Source organism: Ixodes scapularis, unplaced genomic scaffold (assembly GCF_016920785.2).
Source record: "Ixodes scapularis isolate PalLabHiFi unplaced genomic scaffold, ASM1692078v2 PGA_scaffold6__148_contigs__length_123643588, whole genome shotgun sequence".
Lineage (NCBI taxonomy): Eukaryota > Metazoa > Arthropoda > Arachnida > Ixodida > Ixodidae > Ixodes > Ixodes scapularis.
In genome coordinates this window covers 1,528,979-1,549,217 of record NW_024609881.1, presented here as the reverse complement: position 1 = coordinate 1,549,217, position 20,239 = coordinate 1,528,979, and the positions used below count along the sequence as shown (strand labels likewise).

The window sequence follows — 20,239 nt, the reverse complement described above, 5'->3', positions numbered from 1 at the left end:
TATGTCTCCCTGGCTGTGTAACTTGCCCTCACAAACGATATTAGTGTACCTTTTGCGCCTTTTTTTTTATGGGTCTGTGGGAATCAAAATCTGTGTATGTCGAGCAGCCGTGATGCTACTAAAACGATTAGCGACTGGCTCAGACTGAGCGGCCACAAATGGTTGCAACGCAGTCGATGGCATTCAGTCGGTCCTGGGCGTATTGGGTGGCTCCACCCTCGACTCGGGATCTCTGGATTGGCACAGATTGCATACCCTTTTGCGCTGCAGAGTGAACGTGGTGGTGAGCCGAACTCTGGAGAAAGTTCCGGACGGTCACCACGTGGCAAGGAGCTTCTCGGACGCCCTCAGCCTACTCCAACCGCTCGTGGACAGCGGCAAGGTGAGTTGGCCCCACATTTCGACCAACTTGAAGGACTCGTCCTGTGTCGTCTGGGTGCGCCGTTTTAATTTTTTCTTTGAAAAAGAACCTCTTTTTTTGCCTTATTGTTGACTGAACTCCCCAAACACAGTGTTTTTGGAGTCTTGGGAAACCAAAACATACGAGTGACGTTGCACTTGTGCAGAGGGTACACTCTGTCACGGAGCTAATGTGAAGGTTAAAAGCGTTAAGAAGACGAGGACCAGTAAAATAAGACACACACACCACAGAGCACACTTGCAACTGAAGTTTAATCTGAATATCGGATAGGAAGAAAAGCCTATACAGTCGCCGACCGATTAATCGGGCTTTGCACGGACTGAAAAAAACGTCCGAATAATAGAGCAGTCCGAAAAATCAGCAGATTCAAAAACTTGCCTTTATTACTTCCAAGTGGGCTTAAAAAAGGCATAAATAGTGCCTTGCTTCAAGTTACGCCTGCGTGCCTTGTTTTAGGTCACGCCTCCGTTTGCGTTGGGCAACTTTCTGTTAGCTTGAGAATCGCTCCCTTCTTTCCTAGCGTTATGGTCGAATACTTTCTGCACTTCTTTGCGACACATCACGGCGGCAGAAGAACAGACGGAGACGTGCCGTTCAAGCCAGCGTTGTCCGAACGAGAGGAGAGGCGCAAAATGGCGACTAGCGATGCGAAAGTGGGGCGGAGGCGCGAAGGGATGAAAGCGATGGAAGGAAACAAAGCAAAATTATAGTAATGATGATGATGATGATAATGGCATGCAGCTAAATGAAAAAAAAAAAAAAAATGGCTAGCATAGCGTCACTTAGGCTGTGTTCCAAATCTTACCCTAATGGATCCGAGTTACTCCGGCGGATCGTGTCACGTGACGGCACAGACTGAAAAACGCTGGACGCAGGTAGGTTTCAGAACGCCGAGGGTACAAAACCCTTACCCTGGAGTATGATCGAGTAAATTTTGGAACACGGCCCTAGTGGTAGGACTCATGAGTACTCAAGTTGCGCTGCCAAACCAAGCCAATCCATTTGCAGCCAACATAGAATTCAAAATGGCCGCTTCTCGGTTATGGTGGCCAGAAGGGGAGGTGGCAGCATTGGCCGCTGCGGAGTGTAGCGGCCAATCATGCTAGCATGCTAGCAGCGGCGGCGCTGCTGTCGACACTTAGATCGGTCGGCTTGCCGGGCAACCGCCCGCGAACGCGCAGCAAGGCCGGCGGTTCGGACTTTGTCGGTGGCATTTCATATGCACAAGAACCACTTTTGGTATTTGTGGGACATTTGTTTGTTACATTGATAGCAAAGCGCTATTTGTGAATGGGTACACACAAAACAAAAATAACGCTAAGGACACGCAAGCGTACAGCGCATCAAGCATGATCGGTTTTCCTCGCGCGCCCACACTGCCTAAAGGTAAAGCATTTGTTTTTTTACGCGTGAGCGTATATGCGCCCATTTTCACGAGAATCATGTCATGTCTGAAACTCGGTGTTTGTTTTGGCACGTCATTTGTCATTTGATCAGAAGATCATTCAGAAGCGTATTTCATACGCTTCTGCATGCCACTGGCATCCAGAAGCCTTGAGTGATCCGAGAAGTGAGTGGGTAAGCGTGGTGGAAGCTTCTAAAACCATCCAACATTACGCATAGCAGCTGGATACAGCCAAATTGGGATTTCGCATAAAGCGAGTAATGTTGGAAAACAAGTCTTTCAAGCAGAAACGAAAATATCTGCTTCTGTTGGGTCGTTACTGGCGGGATGCCGGGGCTCCTCATCTATACCTGCCAACTCTTCCGAATCTTTCGTAAAATGTATGAATTCGGTCTAATTTTACGACTGTACAAATCTTGCTGCAAATTTAAAAAAAAAAAAAAAAATTATAATTTTTTTTTTTTTTTCATTTTTTTTGTTGTAAAATTGCTGTTGGCAGTACTTTGCACCGCCACAAGGGGGCGCTAGGTACCGTCGACGGCAGTGTCGTGGTTTTTACTGTTCGTCTATCCGGTGGCCACGGATCCAAAACCAATCCAAAGCCCAATGCCTGTGTTTGGCAACGCACGTTGGTGTGGCGTGTTGGGCCTTGCTGTTTCGGCCAGTTTCGTGGCAAGCAGAGCGGTGTCTGTGTTTGTTGCACGTATAATCATAGCATTTCTCTAGTCGCGGTGGCTTCGCGGCGCAATGGCGAACTCCAAACCTCAAAAGAGGTACTTTCAGGTGTTCCTGAAATGCTAAACGGTGGAATTCTTGTGTTCGTGCCGTCCAAGAAGGGAGAGATGTTTGGATTCTGTTGCATGTGCACATGTGATGTAAGCGTTTCGCGCGGTGGCAAGGCTGACAGTAAGCTGCACATCGCTTCGCGTAAACACCATGGATAAGTGCCTGCCTCTTACTACTACTACCAACCTCCCCCCCCCCCCCCCCCCCCCCCTTGCGGGAGTTTTACGAATTCGAAAGTTCGCAGGTTGCCAAATATGCTCATCTCTGCGGCCGATGGGAAAACCTGACTTCCCTGGCCCCGTACCAGGAGCAGAGAGACGGGTTTTTCCGTAGCGGCGACGACAACAGGCGAGGTCGAAATCTCTGCAGAATGTCGCGCGTGAAGCTATTGCTTCAAAATTGATACCAGTTCGTCAATGTGCATACCTTGAAAATAGCACATGGGATGTTAATTTTGCCCTGTATACTGAACATAGTACCTATTGTTATTAATTCTAGTGCAACTATCTTGACTGCCCAGTTATACGGTTTACTATTGGCCAGACTATATTATCAAAAATAGGCATCCATACTCTGTAGTTCACACTGATTCACTAAGTGCTCTGAGAGCATTCAGATCCCTTGAGATAGCAAAAAAACGCCCTAATAACTCAGCTACAACATAAAGTGGTTGCTGCGGCTAGGGACAACAAATTGCAGATAGTCTTTTGCTGGGTGCCTAGTCATGTGGGTATTCCCGGCAATGAAGCTGCTGATCGTGCCGCTTCCACATGTGCTACAAGGAAGGTTGATAGTCAAGACATACCCTACCAAGACTACAAAGCGACCGTAAAGAAAAGTATCAAGGTTAAATGGCAAGAGGAATGGTCCCACAAAACCAGCAACAAACTTTAAGTGATAAAGCCGATGCTACAGGAGTGGCCGAAAGCCCGTCACAGGGACCATTTTTTTCAGGTAGTCCTTTCGTCGGCTAAGAATTGGCCACACACATACAACACATGGGTATCTGCTTCACCGAGAGGATCCACCTGCATGCAAACACTGCTCAGAACCATTAACTGTAGTGCATATCCTTGAGTGCCCCGCATGTCAAAGATACAGTGTAGACCGCATATAATGTATGTCGCGGGAGTCGCGAAAATCCGCACTATAAGCGGTACCGTGCTATAACCAAAACATCAATTTTTCAGGCCAAAACTTACCTTTGTAAAACAATTTATTTTATGTTAAATGAAAAATAAAGCTTAGTTTGAGGAAAGTCTTTATTTCACCAGACTAGTACACTTCCCTCTTAAGGGGGGACACGGGCTCCAATTCCCGATTTTTTTTAAGAAAGTGCATTTTTCAAATTTGTTATATCTGATTTCAGAAACTAATGATGTACCCTTCCATAAAATTTCATGCCCGTACGTCGAGTATTTAAGCCGATATAAAAGATTTTCGACAGGTCGGCGACGCGCCTCCTATCCCCGAGTTGTTCCGTCGCGCGATCGGTTGACAATATTCGCCATTTTCAAATGCCGACCGCTCCGCGCCCATTTGGCCTACCGCGATGTTGATACCCTCGTTAGAAGCGTCGTTTCTTCGGGCTTTTATGACGATAGTAAACTTCGTTCGAGAGTAAGCATGAACAAAGCCAGAGCCCTCTAGTTGTCGGCTATAATTGGCTTGAAAACGAAACTCAAGCCTGGATTGGCCCGTGACACCCCACGTGATCCGCTCGCCCGAATTGTTGTTTCGTCTCGTTGCTTCTGGTTGCTTCGGCCGAACGTTCGCTTCGTTTGCTTGCTCGTTATATATTTCTCACACTTTTATCGTTTTATCTACGGTCTCGTCGCCGCGATGCCGGCCGTTAAACGGCATTCCCTCCAAGCCTTTGGAGCTCGCCGCCGTTCTGTGAAACCAAGAGGCTCGTCAGGTGGACGCGTACGATGCGCTAACCCTAACGGAACCACGTCGGACGCGTCAGCTGCTTCGCTCCCGAGCGCGTCACCATCTCCCGGTTCGTCGCTTCAGGACCTGACCTCTGAACAACCAGCCGACGTTTCTTCGTCTCTTCCTGAAGATTATGAGGTTGTGGAGGAGCTCACGGCGATAGAGCGCAAGATCTCGCTACTGCAAGAGAGCGATCCCGCTGCGGATCCCACGGACGCTCCCGCTGCTCCCGACGGTGCCCCAACCGAAGGTTATCGTCTGGTTGCTTTATCTGCCATCGAGACACTGGTGTCCGCTCTTCTGTGCCCAGTGTGCCGTGGATCAGACCTTCAGCTAAGCGAGAGTGGCAAGGGAGTTCAGGCGCAATTCGTCGTCGCCTGCCCAGACTGCGGGGACGTTGCTCGGACGCCGCACTCGTCGACCATCGGACACTCGCGGCAGAATGAATTGGCAGCACGGATTTCTCTTGCGTCTCGTGAATGTGGAATCGGATACACGAAGCTTACGAACTTTTTTGCCGGTATCAATGCTCCTTCGCCCATGCATCTCCGATCTTATCAAGATCTGGGAGAAAAGGTCCACGACGCCTCAGTGAGAGCAGCCAGCAACGTAATGAGCAAGGCAGCAGAAGCTGTACGAGAAACACGCGAGTCAGATAGCGGCGATTTGATGGACGTTTGTGTGACATACGATGGCACTTGGCATAAGCGTGGGCACACTTCACACTTTGGTGTTGGAGTTGCCATCGAGCTTGAGACTGGACTAGTTTTGGACTATTTTGTCCAGAGCAATTATTGCCATGGATGTAGCCTTGGACCTGCACAGGGATCTGACAGCCATGAAGACTGGGCCAAGAATCACAGGGCAGTATGCCAGAAGAACTTTGCTGGGTCTGCAAATGCGATGGAGCTGCAAGCAGCAGACGAGATCTTCCGTCGGTCTGTTCAACTCCACAACCTGCAGTATGTGACAGTGCTGTGCGACGGGGACAGTAGAGCCTTCAACCATGTTGCGGGACTTGATCTTTACGACAAGGGCATGAGGAAAGAAGACTGTGTGAACCACGTCGCCAAAAGAATGTATGCTGGCATGGAGGCCCTAAAGAAAACAAAAAAAGGTCTCGGTGGAAGGGGCAAACTAACGAACCTTGTCATGAAGAAATTGACCAGCTACTATGCATCTGCACTGAAGACCAGTGCCCCAGACGTTCCAGCCATGCAGAAGGCAGTGTTTGCCAGCCTCCTCCACAGCTACTCCACCGATGAGGAGCCCCGGCATCAGGCCTGCCCTCATGGAGAACATTCCTGGTGTCACTTCAATCGCCAGAAAGCGCTGGAGGCAGCAGGAGAGCCGACGAAGCCACAGCCACACCGCCCTGCCTTCTCCAGAGACATCGCAAAGGAGTTGGTGCCCCTCTACAATAGACTCTCAAGGCGGGACCTACTCGAGAGGTGTGCAAGGATGGGAACGCAGAACAACAACGAGTCGTTCAATGCTCTGGTGTGGAGGCGGTGTCCCAAGACGGATTTCGCCTCTCGAAGAACTGTGGAAACTGCCGTGGCTCTTGCCGTCCTGGAATTCAACCTGGGCCCCAAGGGCTTTGAGAGGGCCCTTCATGAAATGGGAATCGAGCCCGGAAGCCACCAGGTTCAGCACGCTGACAAGGCCCTCCAAGCCAAGGTCTCCAAGGCGAAGCAGAAGGCCTTCAACTCTTCAAAAGTGGCCCATAAGCAAAGGAAGCTGGCGGCAATCGCCAAGGCACAGAGGGACCAGGCAGCCGAAGGGGAGACCTACTCTGCCGGCGCCTTTTAGTGGACACAGACTGGGCCAAACTAATAAAGTAAAGGTGCTCAATGTTTGAATGCGTTTTTCTCAGTTTCACTTTTTTGCTGCAAACTTTGTAGCAAGGAATCTATCATTTGATGGTAAACATTTTCATGTGCCTCGTTCAAAGTGTTTCTGAACTGAAATTTACTGGGGAATTGGGCTATCTACTTCATTTTGTTTTAAGTTGAAGTCATCACTGAGAAAAAGTGACATTTTGGCAAAATGGCATTCAAAGAAAGTGCATACGATTTTTGGAGACAGAATTTCTCTCTGAAATATTTACATTTGAATCATACAAATTAGATAGCCCAAAGCCACATACCCTCTACTTCATATCCAAGCAATAAAAACAGTGGTTTAACATTTCATTTTCATACGATAGATTTCCTAAGGAAAGGTGCCACAGCCTCATACACAAATATGTAACTTTTTACATAATCCTCCTAGAGAAGTCAAAGTTTGCACAGTGCCCCTGCATCTGCTCATAAATGCACTCTCCAAATTTCATTAAAATCGGACGAGGAGTTCAAAAGTTAATAATTACGCCAGTGTCTCCCCTTAAGTGTGTCGCACATTTTGTAAGAAATGAGTGACTTTTGCCTGGCGCAGCCGGACGGACGTTGCGAGCGTTCAGGATTGCTAACCCTAATCACTTTTCTCCGGCGATGAAAACGCGTAAAAATTCGCATCCTTCATACGGTACGCGCCAGTAATACCTTCAACTTGAGCACAGGCATGAAATGTGCCAAATAAGAAATCCGGGCGATGTTCGAAAACACAAATGCTTAAAAAGCACCACTGTAGTCGAAGTAAACAAACACGACGACACGGGCGGTTCTGCCGTTTTGAGAGTGCCGCCACAGCATCGCCGCACGAGTAGGTGGATCTTCCCTTCTAGTACGTGCTGGGTTATCATAGCGACACACAACGAAAATTCACAGTCAAGGATAGCGCTTTTTCGTGGAACGATGAGCTTCCACCACGCTACGGTGGCTCCGTAACTACGCCGTCTACGTCGACGATCACAACCGGCGCCATGTTCGCGGATAGAAACAGCCGGCCCGCGACCGGCATGCAACGTGCGCGAACACTTCTCCTCGACCCGCGATTGGTCTGTCGTTGCGGTTGTTTGTTTCCAACGCAACGGAGGGACGTAGCACGTGAACGACACGTGCGTGCGTCCCTCCGTTGCTATGGCAGCTGAAGCCTCTCTCTTCGCTTCTCTCCACTTCTTCGAGCAACCTCCTTGCCCCGCGAGTGCCGCTCGCCAACTTGCGGCTCGCACCGTTATATGTCGCACAGGGAAGCGTGCTCGCTGCGCTGGTCAGTCGGCGCGCTGTTCCAAAAACCGCACTATAACCGGTATTTCCCTTAGCGCGCCTGCATTTTAAGCGGTATGTAAATACATGGAGTTCTATGGGAGGCGAACCGGTGGTTTAAAAAAGCCGCGTTATACCCTGTCCTGCACTATAAGCGGTCACATTGTAAGTGGTCTATACTGTACTGCCAATTCCACTTTGCCCATTTTGTTCAGCACACATGCCTCTACACCTTGCTCTTCTGCTTGGAGATGAACCGTTTATAAATCATACATAGGTTTTTAAAATCTTAGAAAGCTCTTAACTTTTATGCCGACTTATAATCTACCTTAGCAGCTTTTAAATTTTTCATCTACCTTATTTATATACACATTCATGTCCATAGTTTTATTCTATGAGTGGCCACTGAGCCCTCTTCCTTCTCTAAAAACCGTGTCTTGAAGTAGTGTCAGATTTTGGCGCTCTGTAGCCTTAGATGCTTTTGCGCTAATAAAACTCTGTCATTCAGTCAATTGATCAAACTTTGCTGAATATGGTCGAATGACGGACAGCGCCTGTCAGCCGATCGCGATCTATGGGTTCCCACGTGGACGGGCGGGGCTGATTGGCCGCTTGCGCACGTGGAAACCGATAGTTCGCGAGTGGCTGACAAGTGCTGTGTGCCGTTCGACCACATTCAGCAAGTTTCGGTAGTGCCATCTGTCTTTTTGCGCCGACAATAAGTGTCCGTAACTTTGAACACTTTTTTAATATGCAAATCGGTTGCACATGAATGTAAGTTCAAGTTTTTTAAGATGCTTAGAGTTCGTAGATTGGGTTATGACCATAAAACGAGGATCTCAAAATGCCCTTTAGGGTCCCTTTAATGCCGTTTACAGATCTCTAAAAAAAACTTTAAACGAGTCGCGAGATTTTTCTGGTTTACGGCTCAAACTTGCCTGTCTTAGACTTTGCACCAATGTTCGGACAGATATGCCCACCGCCTGCAGTCGGCAAATTTGAAAAAGTTCCAACATCTTGGAACTTTTTCATTATGGCAGAAAAATTACGTAGACAACTGGCTGGGCTAGGCCATTGTTCGGAGCTTGAATCATTCCTTGGTTTCTCCGAGTTGCGTTGCCAATGAATCCATCCATACCGACTAAGATAGGGGAGGTTGTAAATTTTAGGGGGAAACAATTGCACGTGACAATCACCAAGTACGAGTTTGGAACCCCCCCCCTCCGGGGTTTACGCCGATGCCCGGCCCAAGCGGCAAAGATGCCTCGAGGAGAGTCGCTGCAAAGCGGTGCTCGTCTTGGTGTCGCCGCACTCTCGTTGCGAGTCTCTGCGAGATGCCCTGGGGGCGATGTTGACGCGGGCCTTGTGTTCTAGCTGGGCTCTACACTTGTGACCAGACATGACCATGTACTGCTTAGAACCACCAGCATACCTGCCAACTCTTCCAAATCTTTCGTAAAATGTAAGAATTGGAACTGATTTTACTAATATTGCTTCAAATTTTGGTAAGAAACAAAATTACAAAAAGAAAATGTAAAAAAAGTTACAAAAGAATGCTAAAAAGAGACTACTGCTGGCGGTATGGTTTTTAATATTCGTCTATCCGATGGCCACGGATCCAAAGCCTCTGTCTGTGTCTTTGGTGGTGCACGTTGGTTTGGTGTGTTTAGCCGTGGTTGAGCCTCACCGTTTCGTCCAATTTCGTGGCGACCAGTGCGGCGTCTGTGTTTGTTGCACGTGTAATTGTGGCATGCCCCTAGTTCCAGTGGCTTCACGGCACAATGGCGAACTCCGTACCTCAAAAGTACTTTCAGGTGTTCCTGAAGTCCTACACGTCAAAATTCTTGTGCTTCGTGCCGTCCAAGAAGGGAGAGAAGTTTGGATTCTGTAGCACATGCATGTGTGATGTAAGCTGCACATTGCTTCGCGTAAACACCAGGGATATGTGCGATATCCCTGGTGTTTACTATCGTTCACCCCGAAAAGTGCCTTCATCCTACTTCCCCCCCCCCCTTCCTTTGCAACCGCAGGAGTTCTACGAATTTGAAAGTCTACAGGTTGGTAGGTTTCCAGTCTCTAGACTGGAAACATTAAGTTTCGGGTCCAGATAGTACAACAATAATCGGTTAGAACAAATCTTTGGGTTCCCCCATAAGTGGATTGCACTGTATTTTTGAAATTCGTTCTGGTTTGCATTGGCTATGGCGCCTGAACGTAGGACGCGTGGCTCTGCAGGTGGACAAGACGTTTGTGGTGGGCGGGGCCCAGCTGTACCGGGAGGCCCTGGCCGACCCCCGCTGCACGCGAGTCTACCTGACGGAGATAGACGCCGACTTTGAGTGCGACGTCTTCTTCCCCGAACTGGAGCCGGGCCAGTTCCGGCTCGTCCAGGAGGAGGGGGTGCCCCAGGAGGAGCAGACGGAGGGCGGCCTCACCTACCGCTTCAACGTCTACCAGAGGATCTCTTCGGGCTCAGTTTGAGCCCCCTGTGTTTCCTTAAATGGAATTGATGAAAGGAAGGTAATACCTGCATTATTGTTCACCATTAAAGAGCTTGCCGTTTACTGTTTTTATTTATGTATTTATTTATTCGTAATGTTGGCCTTTTGGTCGTTGCAGGAGTGGGTTGTTCGTAAAATTACAAAATTTTTAAAGCACACTTTCCCAAATGATATGCACATTAATGATTCAAACACAGATGCCTTTAAACCTATATAAATATCATCCAAGTAACAGGGGTGGAACGGCTGCGCCATTTGCGCCATTTTGCGCCAGACGCATCTGTCTGCGCCGTCCTGCGCCACAGCCGATACCTCGCGCCATTATGCACCAAGTCGCAAAACGTGCGCCAAAACAAATTGAATTTTGTTTTGGTTTCGGTTTTTATCGACTCAATTGGCAACAATGAGTGCGTTTAGCTTGGTCGTCCTTGCAATCCTTTGTTCTTTTTGTTCTCCCTGTGTATCCCGTGTCTGAAGCGGGCGAAAAAACTCGGGGTCGGATTCCAAGCGCCGCACCACCTGCGAGTAGATTGCTATTCTTCAACCATAAGCGGTTAAGCAAGTCGGCCGAGGTGAGGTTGAGTCGTTAATCATCAGATTGCCTGAGGCTCTGCGGCCCAGGATCCGGACGTCGTCAGTTGAAAGCAAATGAGCAAAAGATTTCGCTTAGCACTTCATCGTTAGAAGTTGGAACCGCATTCCCGCAAGATAAATCGTCATTTGATAGAACTGAAACGCGGTCCGATCCGAAACCTTGCCAGCCAGTAGCTCTCTGGCGAGCGGTAGACCTGCTCGGTGTACTTTAACCTTGCGCCTGCTTATCACTTTGAATACGATAACTCCCTTAATCGTAATCTGCTGCTTCAATATTGAGTTGCACAATAGGATAAACTCGAAATTTGTTGCCCTGTTCCTCCGCGCAACTGCACGTCCGTTGCTTACGCACGTTACGTGGTTCGCACATATAATTACTACGTCCAGCCTGTGTGGGTTGCGCGATAAGCAGTGCTGGTTTCGAATTTGAGCAGCTGAAAGCCACTCAGAAAATGTGCAGGACACTATCTTCAGAAACATATGGTACTTTATTTTTGGTTCTCATTAAGGCTCACAAAGTTTCAAGTTTTCGCATCTATTACACTGTTATCCCATCCACCTAAGGTCCCTAACCACTCATGTTCATCTGTGCTGCTAAGCACAATTGAAATTTCTCCCGTGCTTGTCTAAGACACAAGCTGAAGTGCAATGAAAGCTGACCTGGGCTGCTGCTAGCCTGCTCCAGAATGTAGCCTTAGCTGCTCCCAACCTGCTCCAAAACAGCTGCTTCAGCTGCTCCCGTGGCTGCTCCCAAGTACATTTCATGAGTTTCACCCCTGAAGTAAGGAACACAGAAAAGGAGCGAAAGGAAATTATGTATATTGTTGGGCAAGGCCTCTCAGGCCGACTTCAACAACCTTGAACGGTGTCACATTCAGAAGCATCTTGCGGAAGGCTGTTCCACTTGGCCATAGTCCTCGGGGGGAAAAAAGGAATACCTAAAAAGGTCAATCCGGGCTTTCATAGGCCTCAGCATTTCAGTACGACTGCCCCGAAGTCCTCTAGTAGAGAGAGACTTTAAATATCCTAGTAAATCTTGACCTTCTGTTTTTCCTCATGTTCCTCTAGCTATTTGCTTCCCTCATTGAGCCAGACATATTTGTATTTTCCTACGAGGTCTATGAGAATGTCTTGCATCCTCAGGGGTTCCCTCTTTTCGTCGTTAAACACCATTACCCCAGACTTGTCACTACTAAAACTCATGCCCAGGGTGCCCCCCTCCTCTCCGCATATTCCAGCTAGTTCCTGTAACCCAGTGGTTCTCAGCCATTGATGTTTCGCAGACCCCTTGTGGATCGCTTGAGATGATGGAGGACCCCGTTTGTGGTGAGGGGAAGGGAAAGTATAACTTAATTATGACAGTGATTTAATAAATTGATATAAGCAGGGCCTTGTGTGAAGTATACTTCTCTTTCTGACATATACAGGAGGGAACTCACCCAAAAATTGGAATGTTTCTTCACAATCTGAGAAAAGACAACTTTTACCTCCGGGCTTGACTGATAAAGCTGGGCTTCGCGGACCCCTAGAATACCTTCGCGGACCCCAAAGGGTCTGCGGACGCCCATTTGAGAACCGCTGCTGTAGTCTATCCTGGTTATCTACCATAAGTACTATGTCGTCTGCATACATCAGTCCTGGTATTACCGGTACTACATTTCTCCCTCCTTCCATATAACTTGCATCAAAATCTAAGCTCTGCTCTAATTTCTTTTTCATTTCCCCGAGATATATCATGAAGAGCAGAGGTGACAGTGGACAGTCCTGCCTGAGCCCTTCCTTTATTGCTGCGGGTTGTGTGGTTTCTGCTTCCCGTGTTAGAACTATCTTATTGTCTGTGTACACCTGCTGAAGAAACCTAACCAAATTTGCATCTAATACCTCAGCTGACCCCAGTTTTTCCTGGCTCACATTGTCGTACGCCCCCTTGATGCCCAAATAAGCTAACCATAAAGGGGTTTGGTTCTTCATTGAGTGGTGATGAATAAGTTACCTTATAGTCTTATCTCTTCGGAATCCATTTTGGAGCTCATCCAGTATTTGCATATCTTCTGCCCATTCCTCTATTTTACGTTTCACTATCTGGACAGCTAATCTTTTACAGTGATGGAAGTGCCATTTGACCTTTTGGAGCAGGCCTTGTAGCAGGCAAAATGTTGTTTTGGAGCAGGTAGTGGCCCTTTTGGAGCAGGGTCCGGCATATGTTAGCATAATACTTGAAAATGAAATAATGCTGCGTTGCTACATAAAGCCCATCTTTATTATTGGAACACAGCGCCTGTCGCCTTTTTAAGACAGGATATATAAAATTCAACAAAGTAAACACACACAAAAAAAATACATTTTTTAAATAAAGTTTATCTGCTCGTCAGACAAAAAAATACAATTAAAAATGTCACACTGAGTTCTGATGGTACAGAATATTTAGTTTTATCAGCCTGCACTTCTTTTAAGGTATCTGTAGCAGCACCTAACGACCTTCACTGTTGTGGAATGTTTTAGTTTGGATTAGTGTTGTCTTTCGGACAGCAACTTCAAATATTGCGGTATCTGATATTCGCTCCAAAAATTCCTATTCATTTTCGATGTGCTGGTGAAGTCACGATCGGATCACGGCGAGTTAAACCGTTGAGTGCGCTCCTTGGCATGCACCGACGCGCTGCAGAGAAGTGACACCCGCGGAGCAGACACTGCCGTCGCGCGAGTCGCGCAGTGCTTTGTGCTCCGAAAAGGACGGTGAGGCTTTACCAGCACTACATCCAGAGTTTGGTGCAACTAAACTATACTTTCTTTCAGCTTCGGTGCGAGCGCAGCCGAAGCTACAAGCGCGCGCATGGAGCCCGTAACGGTACCCGCACTGCACGAACCCACGCGCGAGTCAGGAATGCACAGAGCATTGGGCTCGCGCTAGCTTTGACTTCGCTGGTAGCTATAGTCGGATGCAACCTAAGAACAATCTTTTAGCTCCACCCACAAGCGCATTGCGCCCATCTGAAGTGCCTCCGCCGTCGAGAAAGAAGTTCGCTAGCAACGTTGCTTTTTCTTCCTCCAGGAAACGTGTCTTAAACTACTACAATATTTATTTAATTCATTCAGGACATTTAAATAAGTTAGAATACGTTTTTGTCAACGAAATAGCTGTTTAGTAAAAAAAGAAAGTCATATGTCCAATGTACCGTCTTCCCAATTCATTTTCTGTCCAAGATACTGTCTAACATACCGTCTAACATACCTCTCAGCAGTGCTAAGCCTCGCGCCCGCTTTGAAATTTTCGTTGGCGATAGCGTCGCTGGATTCTCACGTCGCGCAAAAACTGCTGCAAACGCAAGGCGATACCATTAAGATTTTGTGGCGTAACCTCGGGCACGTAAAACACGGTGCAAAAAAGTAGAATAATTGTCACGAGAAAGTAGCGTCGCGTTGGTAAGGCCAGCAGCCATGTTGAGCATTTTTTTTTTCAAAAGGATTGCGATTGGTCCACGGAATCGTGACGTCATGAAAACGATTGGCTGGCGTTTCTCGGCGTAGGATTACATTTTCCTCTGAGAGGCATTTCCGTTTTTTTCTTAGCTTGCAACAGACTATAGCGCACGGGAACAGGGCGGGCCAACATTGAAAACATCCACATGCTCGGCCTCTTTTTTTTTTTTTATAGGCTGCTCAGTGGGATGGTTCTTCGCTTAGCCTCTGCGGCTTTGGTCTCAGATGTTGCTAATGTTGTTCCTTTCAATGATGATGATGATAATGCGCCCTCGCAGTTTCGGTTTGCGTAACAGTTGCGGCGTGGAAAGTACCGCGGTACCGCCACGCGCTCTGATAAGACTTCAATTTTTATTTTTTATTGCTACATCTCATCTCGGCGCAGGCATGGCGCAATTCTTCGGTAAAATGACAATTTGGCGCTACATGTAGCAGGGTTGCGTCCTTGGCGCAATTTGGCGCAATTGGCGCAGCACTTCCATCACTGCTTTTAGAACTGAAGTTACCGTTATCGGGCGATATGACTTAATGTTGTCTTTGTTTCCTTTGCCTTTATACATTGGTCTTATTTTACTGTTTCCAATCATTGGGTACCACTCCGCCCATAATTACTCAGCTAATCACGTGCCGTAACTTCCATTTGCTTGTTTTTCCTAGTGTCTTTATGAGTTCCATGGTTATGTCGTCCGGGCCTGTCGCTGTATCTGCTGGAGCCTTACTTTCTGCCTTTTCCCATTCTTTTGTGGTTGTCTTCATTGTCACACAATTCTGCTCCTTCTCTATGCTGCTGTCAGTGCTATCCACCGTCCCGCACTGTTCACGCTGGGAGAAAGCCTCTTTGATTGTCTCCTCAATATATTCCCCTGCTTCTTCCCTATGTCAAATAGATGAGTACCATTTAGTCAAAATTCAAGTGCCCAACCGAAATCTCACACTTTCACTCGTCCTGTGCAGCGGGTGAAGAACCGATTATTGCAGTTTACATAAAAATGGTGGCAAATTAATTAACGCTTTGAGTAAAAATGGTTCTAAGACACTGAGCACGATGCTCAGCATGCGGATTTAGACTGTAAATGTATTATGAAGGCGAAAGCCCTCACTCCGCTGATGCGATGTGCTTCGTGGCAGTCGCCTGCATCGAGGGTGCAGGCCGCCACGATCCGCCTGCTATGCCAACTCCAAGCACCAGATCCTAGTGGCCGCTCAATGTTGAAACAGTCGCACTGGCTGCCTTCAGCCCCCCCTACCCGAATGCAGAGGCACGGCTCTTCCTGACTGCCACGAGCTGTCGCTTCATGGCGGCAGCTGCCCTCACACTCACGGCGACATTTCTTCCATCAGGAAGGCTGCGCATGCGGTAGTGTTTGGCGTTACCTATGCCCCTTGGCGCCCCTGTCCGACTGCGGCTGGGGATTGTCTTGCCTCGACAGCACGTTGGAGCCGGCCATCTCGGGCGGGCTCATGACTAGACCCGCCTGCTCTAGTCGGGGAGGGATGTTGGGCTGACGGAAGGACTGGTCGCCTTCCGTCAGCCCAACATCCCTCCCCCTTTTTGTTCCTTCCCCTTCTTTATAATAACTTTCGTTGATGCATATGTATGTACTAACGGGCCAAGGTTGGGTACATAAGCCATTCCGGTTTGGGCAGCATTGCCTTTTGTGACCCTGTATGCCCGGGTAATCCCCCTCCACTGAGTACAAATAAAGTATTAGTACTAGTAATTTCATGTACAAGGGGATTATTCACAAGACTAGATAAAAATAATGTTGATGGTTTATAAATATAATTAGAACTCCGTGTTTTCGGATAAATTCGAAAAACGCCCGCCGGTAAAATTTTTGTCAATTCGGATTTATTCAAAAAACTCTGAATTGTTATATGCCCATGCCGCCGCCGCCCCCCCCCCCCCCCCCCCCCCCCCCCCCTTTCCCTTCTCCCCAGCAAAAAAAAAAAAGGAATTTTTTTTTTTTTTTACAATATGAGCAGGCCAGGATTAATGGTCCTGGGAAAATGACACCATAATTATCTTTCAAGCCTCGGACCGTTGTCAAAAGGGGGTCTTACTTACGGCTTGTCTCGTCAAGGTTGGTTCTGGGAAAGAGGTCATCGTACCATTCGTGCCACGACAAAAGCCACTCTTTAGGTTTCCAGTTTGGGCCATGGGATTTAGAGAAAAGAGAGGGTATGTTTCTGGGGTAACGGGGAAAGCTATATGGACTATAGAGATTGTATAAAATAGGGAAGAGGGGCAGTTGAGACTTCTCTATTACATCTTTAACCACTCCACCTCGCGTGGCCATGGGATAGATTGATGGGATGACTACGAGCTTCCTTGCGGCTATCTCCGGCAGTTTATTGATTTTAAGGTATCAACGTTTATTGAAGCGTGAGCGACTTTTGTCGTGGGACAAATCAGTATTCCCAATGACACCGACGTCAAATTCAACTGAAGAAATCTTAATTGATACAAGCGCGCTTTATTTTTTACCTGGCATACGTTTGCGTCCGGTTATTATTTATTATTTTTTAATAGGAAACACTGCGAAATTTATCTCCGAATTTTGGAGAATTGGGGATTTACGAAAAATAAACTCCGATAAACAAAATAAACTCCGAAAAACACCCTCCGAATTTCATGAAAAGTAAACTCCGAAAACACGGAGCCCTAAATATAATCAAACCCCCCCCCCCCCCCCCCCCCCCAAACTGCAAATAACGTCCGGTTTTAGATACCGACCGGCAGCCCGACCTTTGTCCAAAAATCTGGCCGTGTTGGTCGAAAGCCGGGCAGGTGGCAACGCTAGGAACCGTGCAAGCAGAGGGTGCCAGTTTCAGGATTTCAATTATTTTACAATATCAATGAGATTACCCGGAAATTTATCCATGGGCACGGAGTCTCACTCGGGAAACAAACAAGGTGAAAGGAAAGAAAATGATTCAAGATTACTGCACTTTTTTTCATGGTTTGCAAGTAGTTATCACCGATATCTTGCCAAACTTGTTTGGGATTAGTGGCCAGCATAGTGGGCAACGTGTATAGGTCTATTCGATTCGCTTGAACTGGCTGAACTAGTTCAGCTGTGCAACATTCGATTCAACCGGAAGTTGCACGGCTGCTGCACTGGCACGTTCGATTCATCCCAGTTCTGAAAGAGTACAGACCCAGTTCTTCAGAACCTTGCACCGGCTCCGTAGTCAGTTCAGTGACCGTGCAGAAGCAGTCGATGAGGGCAGATGACACTCGCGGTTCCATTTCTCGGAGCTCTTGCTCAAATGTCTGCTATGTTTAAAAAAAGCTTACATTTGCTCTCATTGATGAAAAGAATGTAGGTACTTTTGGTGGACCCAGGATCCTAACGAAAAGTAGGAATTAGCCCGAATATATATTTTGAAAGTGTGTTACGCAGGTTTGGCTCCCTGTGGTTAGTGTTAAGCTCATATAAATTGTCTCTTTTTGATGTTAGTGGTACTATGTTTATATGCTTAAGAAACACAGGAAGAGTATTACACTCCTAAAATATATTCAGTAGCTGTTGGATGTACACTGACAATTCTGATACATTGCAGGCATTGTGTCCCCGTAGCTGAGCATGATACTGCATGCTTTGTCCGCTGGTATCTGGCTGCCCACTAACGGGCCTGTTAGGTTTAAAGACCTCTGGGTTGTTGTCTTAGGGGGATTTTGGTGGGGTTGGACCGGGCAAGGAATGCAGGCCTTGACATGTTTATGAGTCCCGGACGCGACGGCAGTTGACGAATTCCGAGGTAATTCGAATATCAAGCACCGGGGTTGGAAATGTGGGGAGTTGGCGAGAAGTACCGCCGAGTCGGAACGACGCGGTGTGTGTGTGTGTGTGTGTGTGGGGGGGGGGGGGAGAGTGCGGAGCGACCCAGCGAGGTGACAAGTGATGCTGACCAGACACCCGGGAAAGTGGGGACGATTCCTGGAATTTTGGGGGCACGCGGGAAAGAGAAAGGCAGTCTACGCTGAGCATCTGATGGGACAAGATGCCACCAAGACTCAGAGAGGTCTCGCGTAGCTCATAAGATCCAAACCTAGTCTGTGAGTGTATGCAAATAAACCAGATATACATATTCGTTAACTTTATCTGGATGTGTACCTGTGTGTCAACGTCTCCACTTGCCGCACTTGCCTCCAAGAAAGTGTTTGCCGCACAAACAGTCGTTCGCGCGAGGCGACCATAATTTTCGATCTACGGATATTATCCACCTTCTATGTCTTTTAGGGTCTGCCGGGAACTTGTAGAAACTCACTCCGCTACTTTTCTTGTACATTTCGGTGAGATTAACGGCAACGCACCTTCGCGGCATGCTCGAAATGCTATGACGCCCATGCAAAACGTGCGCTCTCTTGCCCACATCCCCCGGCTCCGGCGGGATCGCAGCGCCGCGACGTCAAGCCCGCGTGTCGGTCTATAGACCTTCCTGCGTGGCCTGGAATCGCTAAACTTTTAGTATGCTAAAAAATATGGCTTTTGCTCTCGCCACACTGCCGACAGCGTTCACGTTTTAATCGCAAATGTTGGTCATTCTAGTTTTACCTCTTCCATATTATGTTTTCCAGGTTGTAATGGTTTTTCTTTTTCACAAATATTGAATATTTCAACTACATCATGTACGCTTTGAACTCTCTTTAAACAGTCCGCAAATTTCAGTTTCTCAATGTATCTCGCTGTGATTTACTAGAGAGGTGCAGCTAGGTGGTGCAAGTTTGGAGTAAAAAATATCATTGAATGAACTTAGCTCGTTTAAAAAAGAAAAACCTGTCACGGGCAATCTACGGCGACATTTTTAGATGGTGCCACGACGGTGCTTGCCGACTTGGAAGTGCTGCCGATAGATGTTGCAACGTAAAGTATGAGAGAATGCGGCAGCTCGTTTGATCGTCTTTGTACAAGGGATGGGGGGCTCTGGGGGACTTCTTTTCATATTTAGTTTATTTAAAAATATCATCACACTTTCGAAAATTGAGCATTGCAGAGACAGGGACTGCACTGAGGAATTAAGGAACCATTTTCGGAAGATCGTCTACCAAGCTCGGTGCCGGGGCATCCTCGACGCTCCCAGCATGTGTCACCAGCATTGTGCAAACAGCACACGCCGTCTGCGAATGCCGCCATATATTGCCCCAAACAGGTTCTTCTTTTCTCTTTTTTTTTTACCGGGGTAAGTTCAGCCTAGATTTCAGTGCGATACGTTGAGAAACCGCCTTTTGCGGACCGTTTAAAGTAGGTTCGAAGGGTTAATGTACACACTGTGTGTGCCTCGCAACGAGTGCAGTATGGGAGGATACAGAGAGGAGGAGTTCTCGCAGAAAATTGAGGTTAATATGCCATTAATGCCGGTCTCTTCAGGATTGCCGATGTCTGGATCGGCAGTTTGTTCAAATGGAAAGGCAAAATAGATTGTATTTCAGGAAGTCTGTCTTGGTTGAACCAAAATGCACGCAAACTCATGGAGTTGTTGAAGACGCTCGCGTGATCCGGAGGATTTCCATCTTGCACGACCGGTCGTACACAAAGACCCGATTCTGCGGGGGAAGAACGACTGTCCACAGCAGCATCGCTGTCTCTGGGAGAAGAGAGGGTAAGGTTCACATTACCTAGTGCATTACACAAATAAAGGTAGCACTAAAGACGAGCACAAGCAGAAGACACGAACCAAGCGCCGACTCACAATTCACGTTTAGTGAAGATTCAAAGGAAGATAAAGCAGAAGTGCAAGGACATATTGTCACGAATGACGGACGATAAGGCAGGAGAAAACAGAACAACTATAGATTTAATGGGGGTGAAAGTGTGCTTGAAACCAAAAAAGAACATGCGAAGGAGCAGCAGCGAGCGTTGTCACCAAGATTACACTGTTGTCTGTGTTGCTTTACTGTTCTAGTCTGTACAAAAGTTAAAAAGGGCTAATTGGACAAGCTCAGATCAATCTGAGCAATTAGTGG

General features: G+C 47.5%; 2 protein-coding genes across 3 annotated transcripts in view; one reads left to right on the top strand and one right to left on the bottom strand.

Annotated features, from left to right (window-relative positions):
- The window catches only part of LOC121838383 (dihydrofolate reductase-like), a 38,367-nt gene that overhangs the window by 14,990 nt on the left and 3,138 nt on the right, over positions 1-20,239 (top strand). The window contains exons 3-4 of one of the 2 annotated variants that reach the window (XM_042294590.1): positions 271-382; positions 9,929-10,213. In XM_042294590.1, the coding sequence (XP_042150524.1) occupies positions 271-382; positions 9,929-10,174 (358 nt within the window). In that variant the 3' untranslated portion in view covers positions 10,175-10,213. Of the gene's footprint in view, positions 1-270; positions 383-9,928; positions 10,259-20,239 lie in introns of those variants that run through there. The other variant, XM_042294589.1, reaches the window with a different exon arrangement.
- LOC121832953 (protein-lysine N-methyltransferase EEF2KMT-like) overlaps positions 19,678-20,239 on the bottom strand; it is a 41,374-nt gene continuing 40,812 nt past the window's right edge. The window contains exon 8 of the mRNA XM_042294588.1: positions 19,678-19,860. Within this exon, the coding sequence (XP_042150522.1) occupies positions 19,742-19,860 (119 nt within the window). The 3' untranslated portion in view covers positions 19,678-19,741. The remainder of the gene's footprint in view (positions 19,861-20,239) is intronic.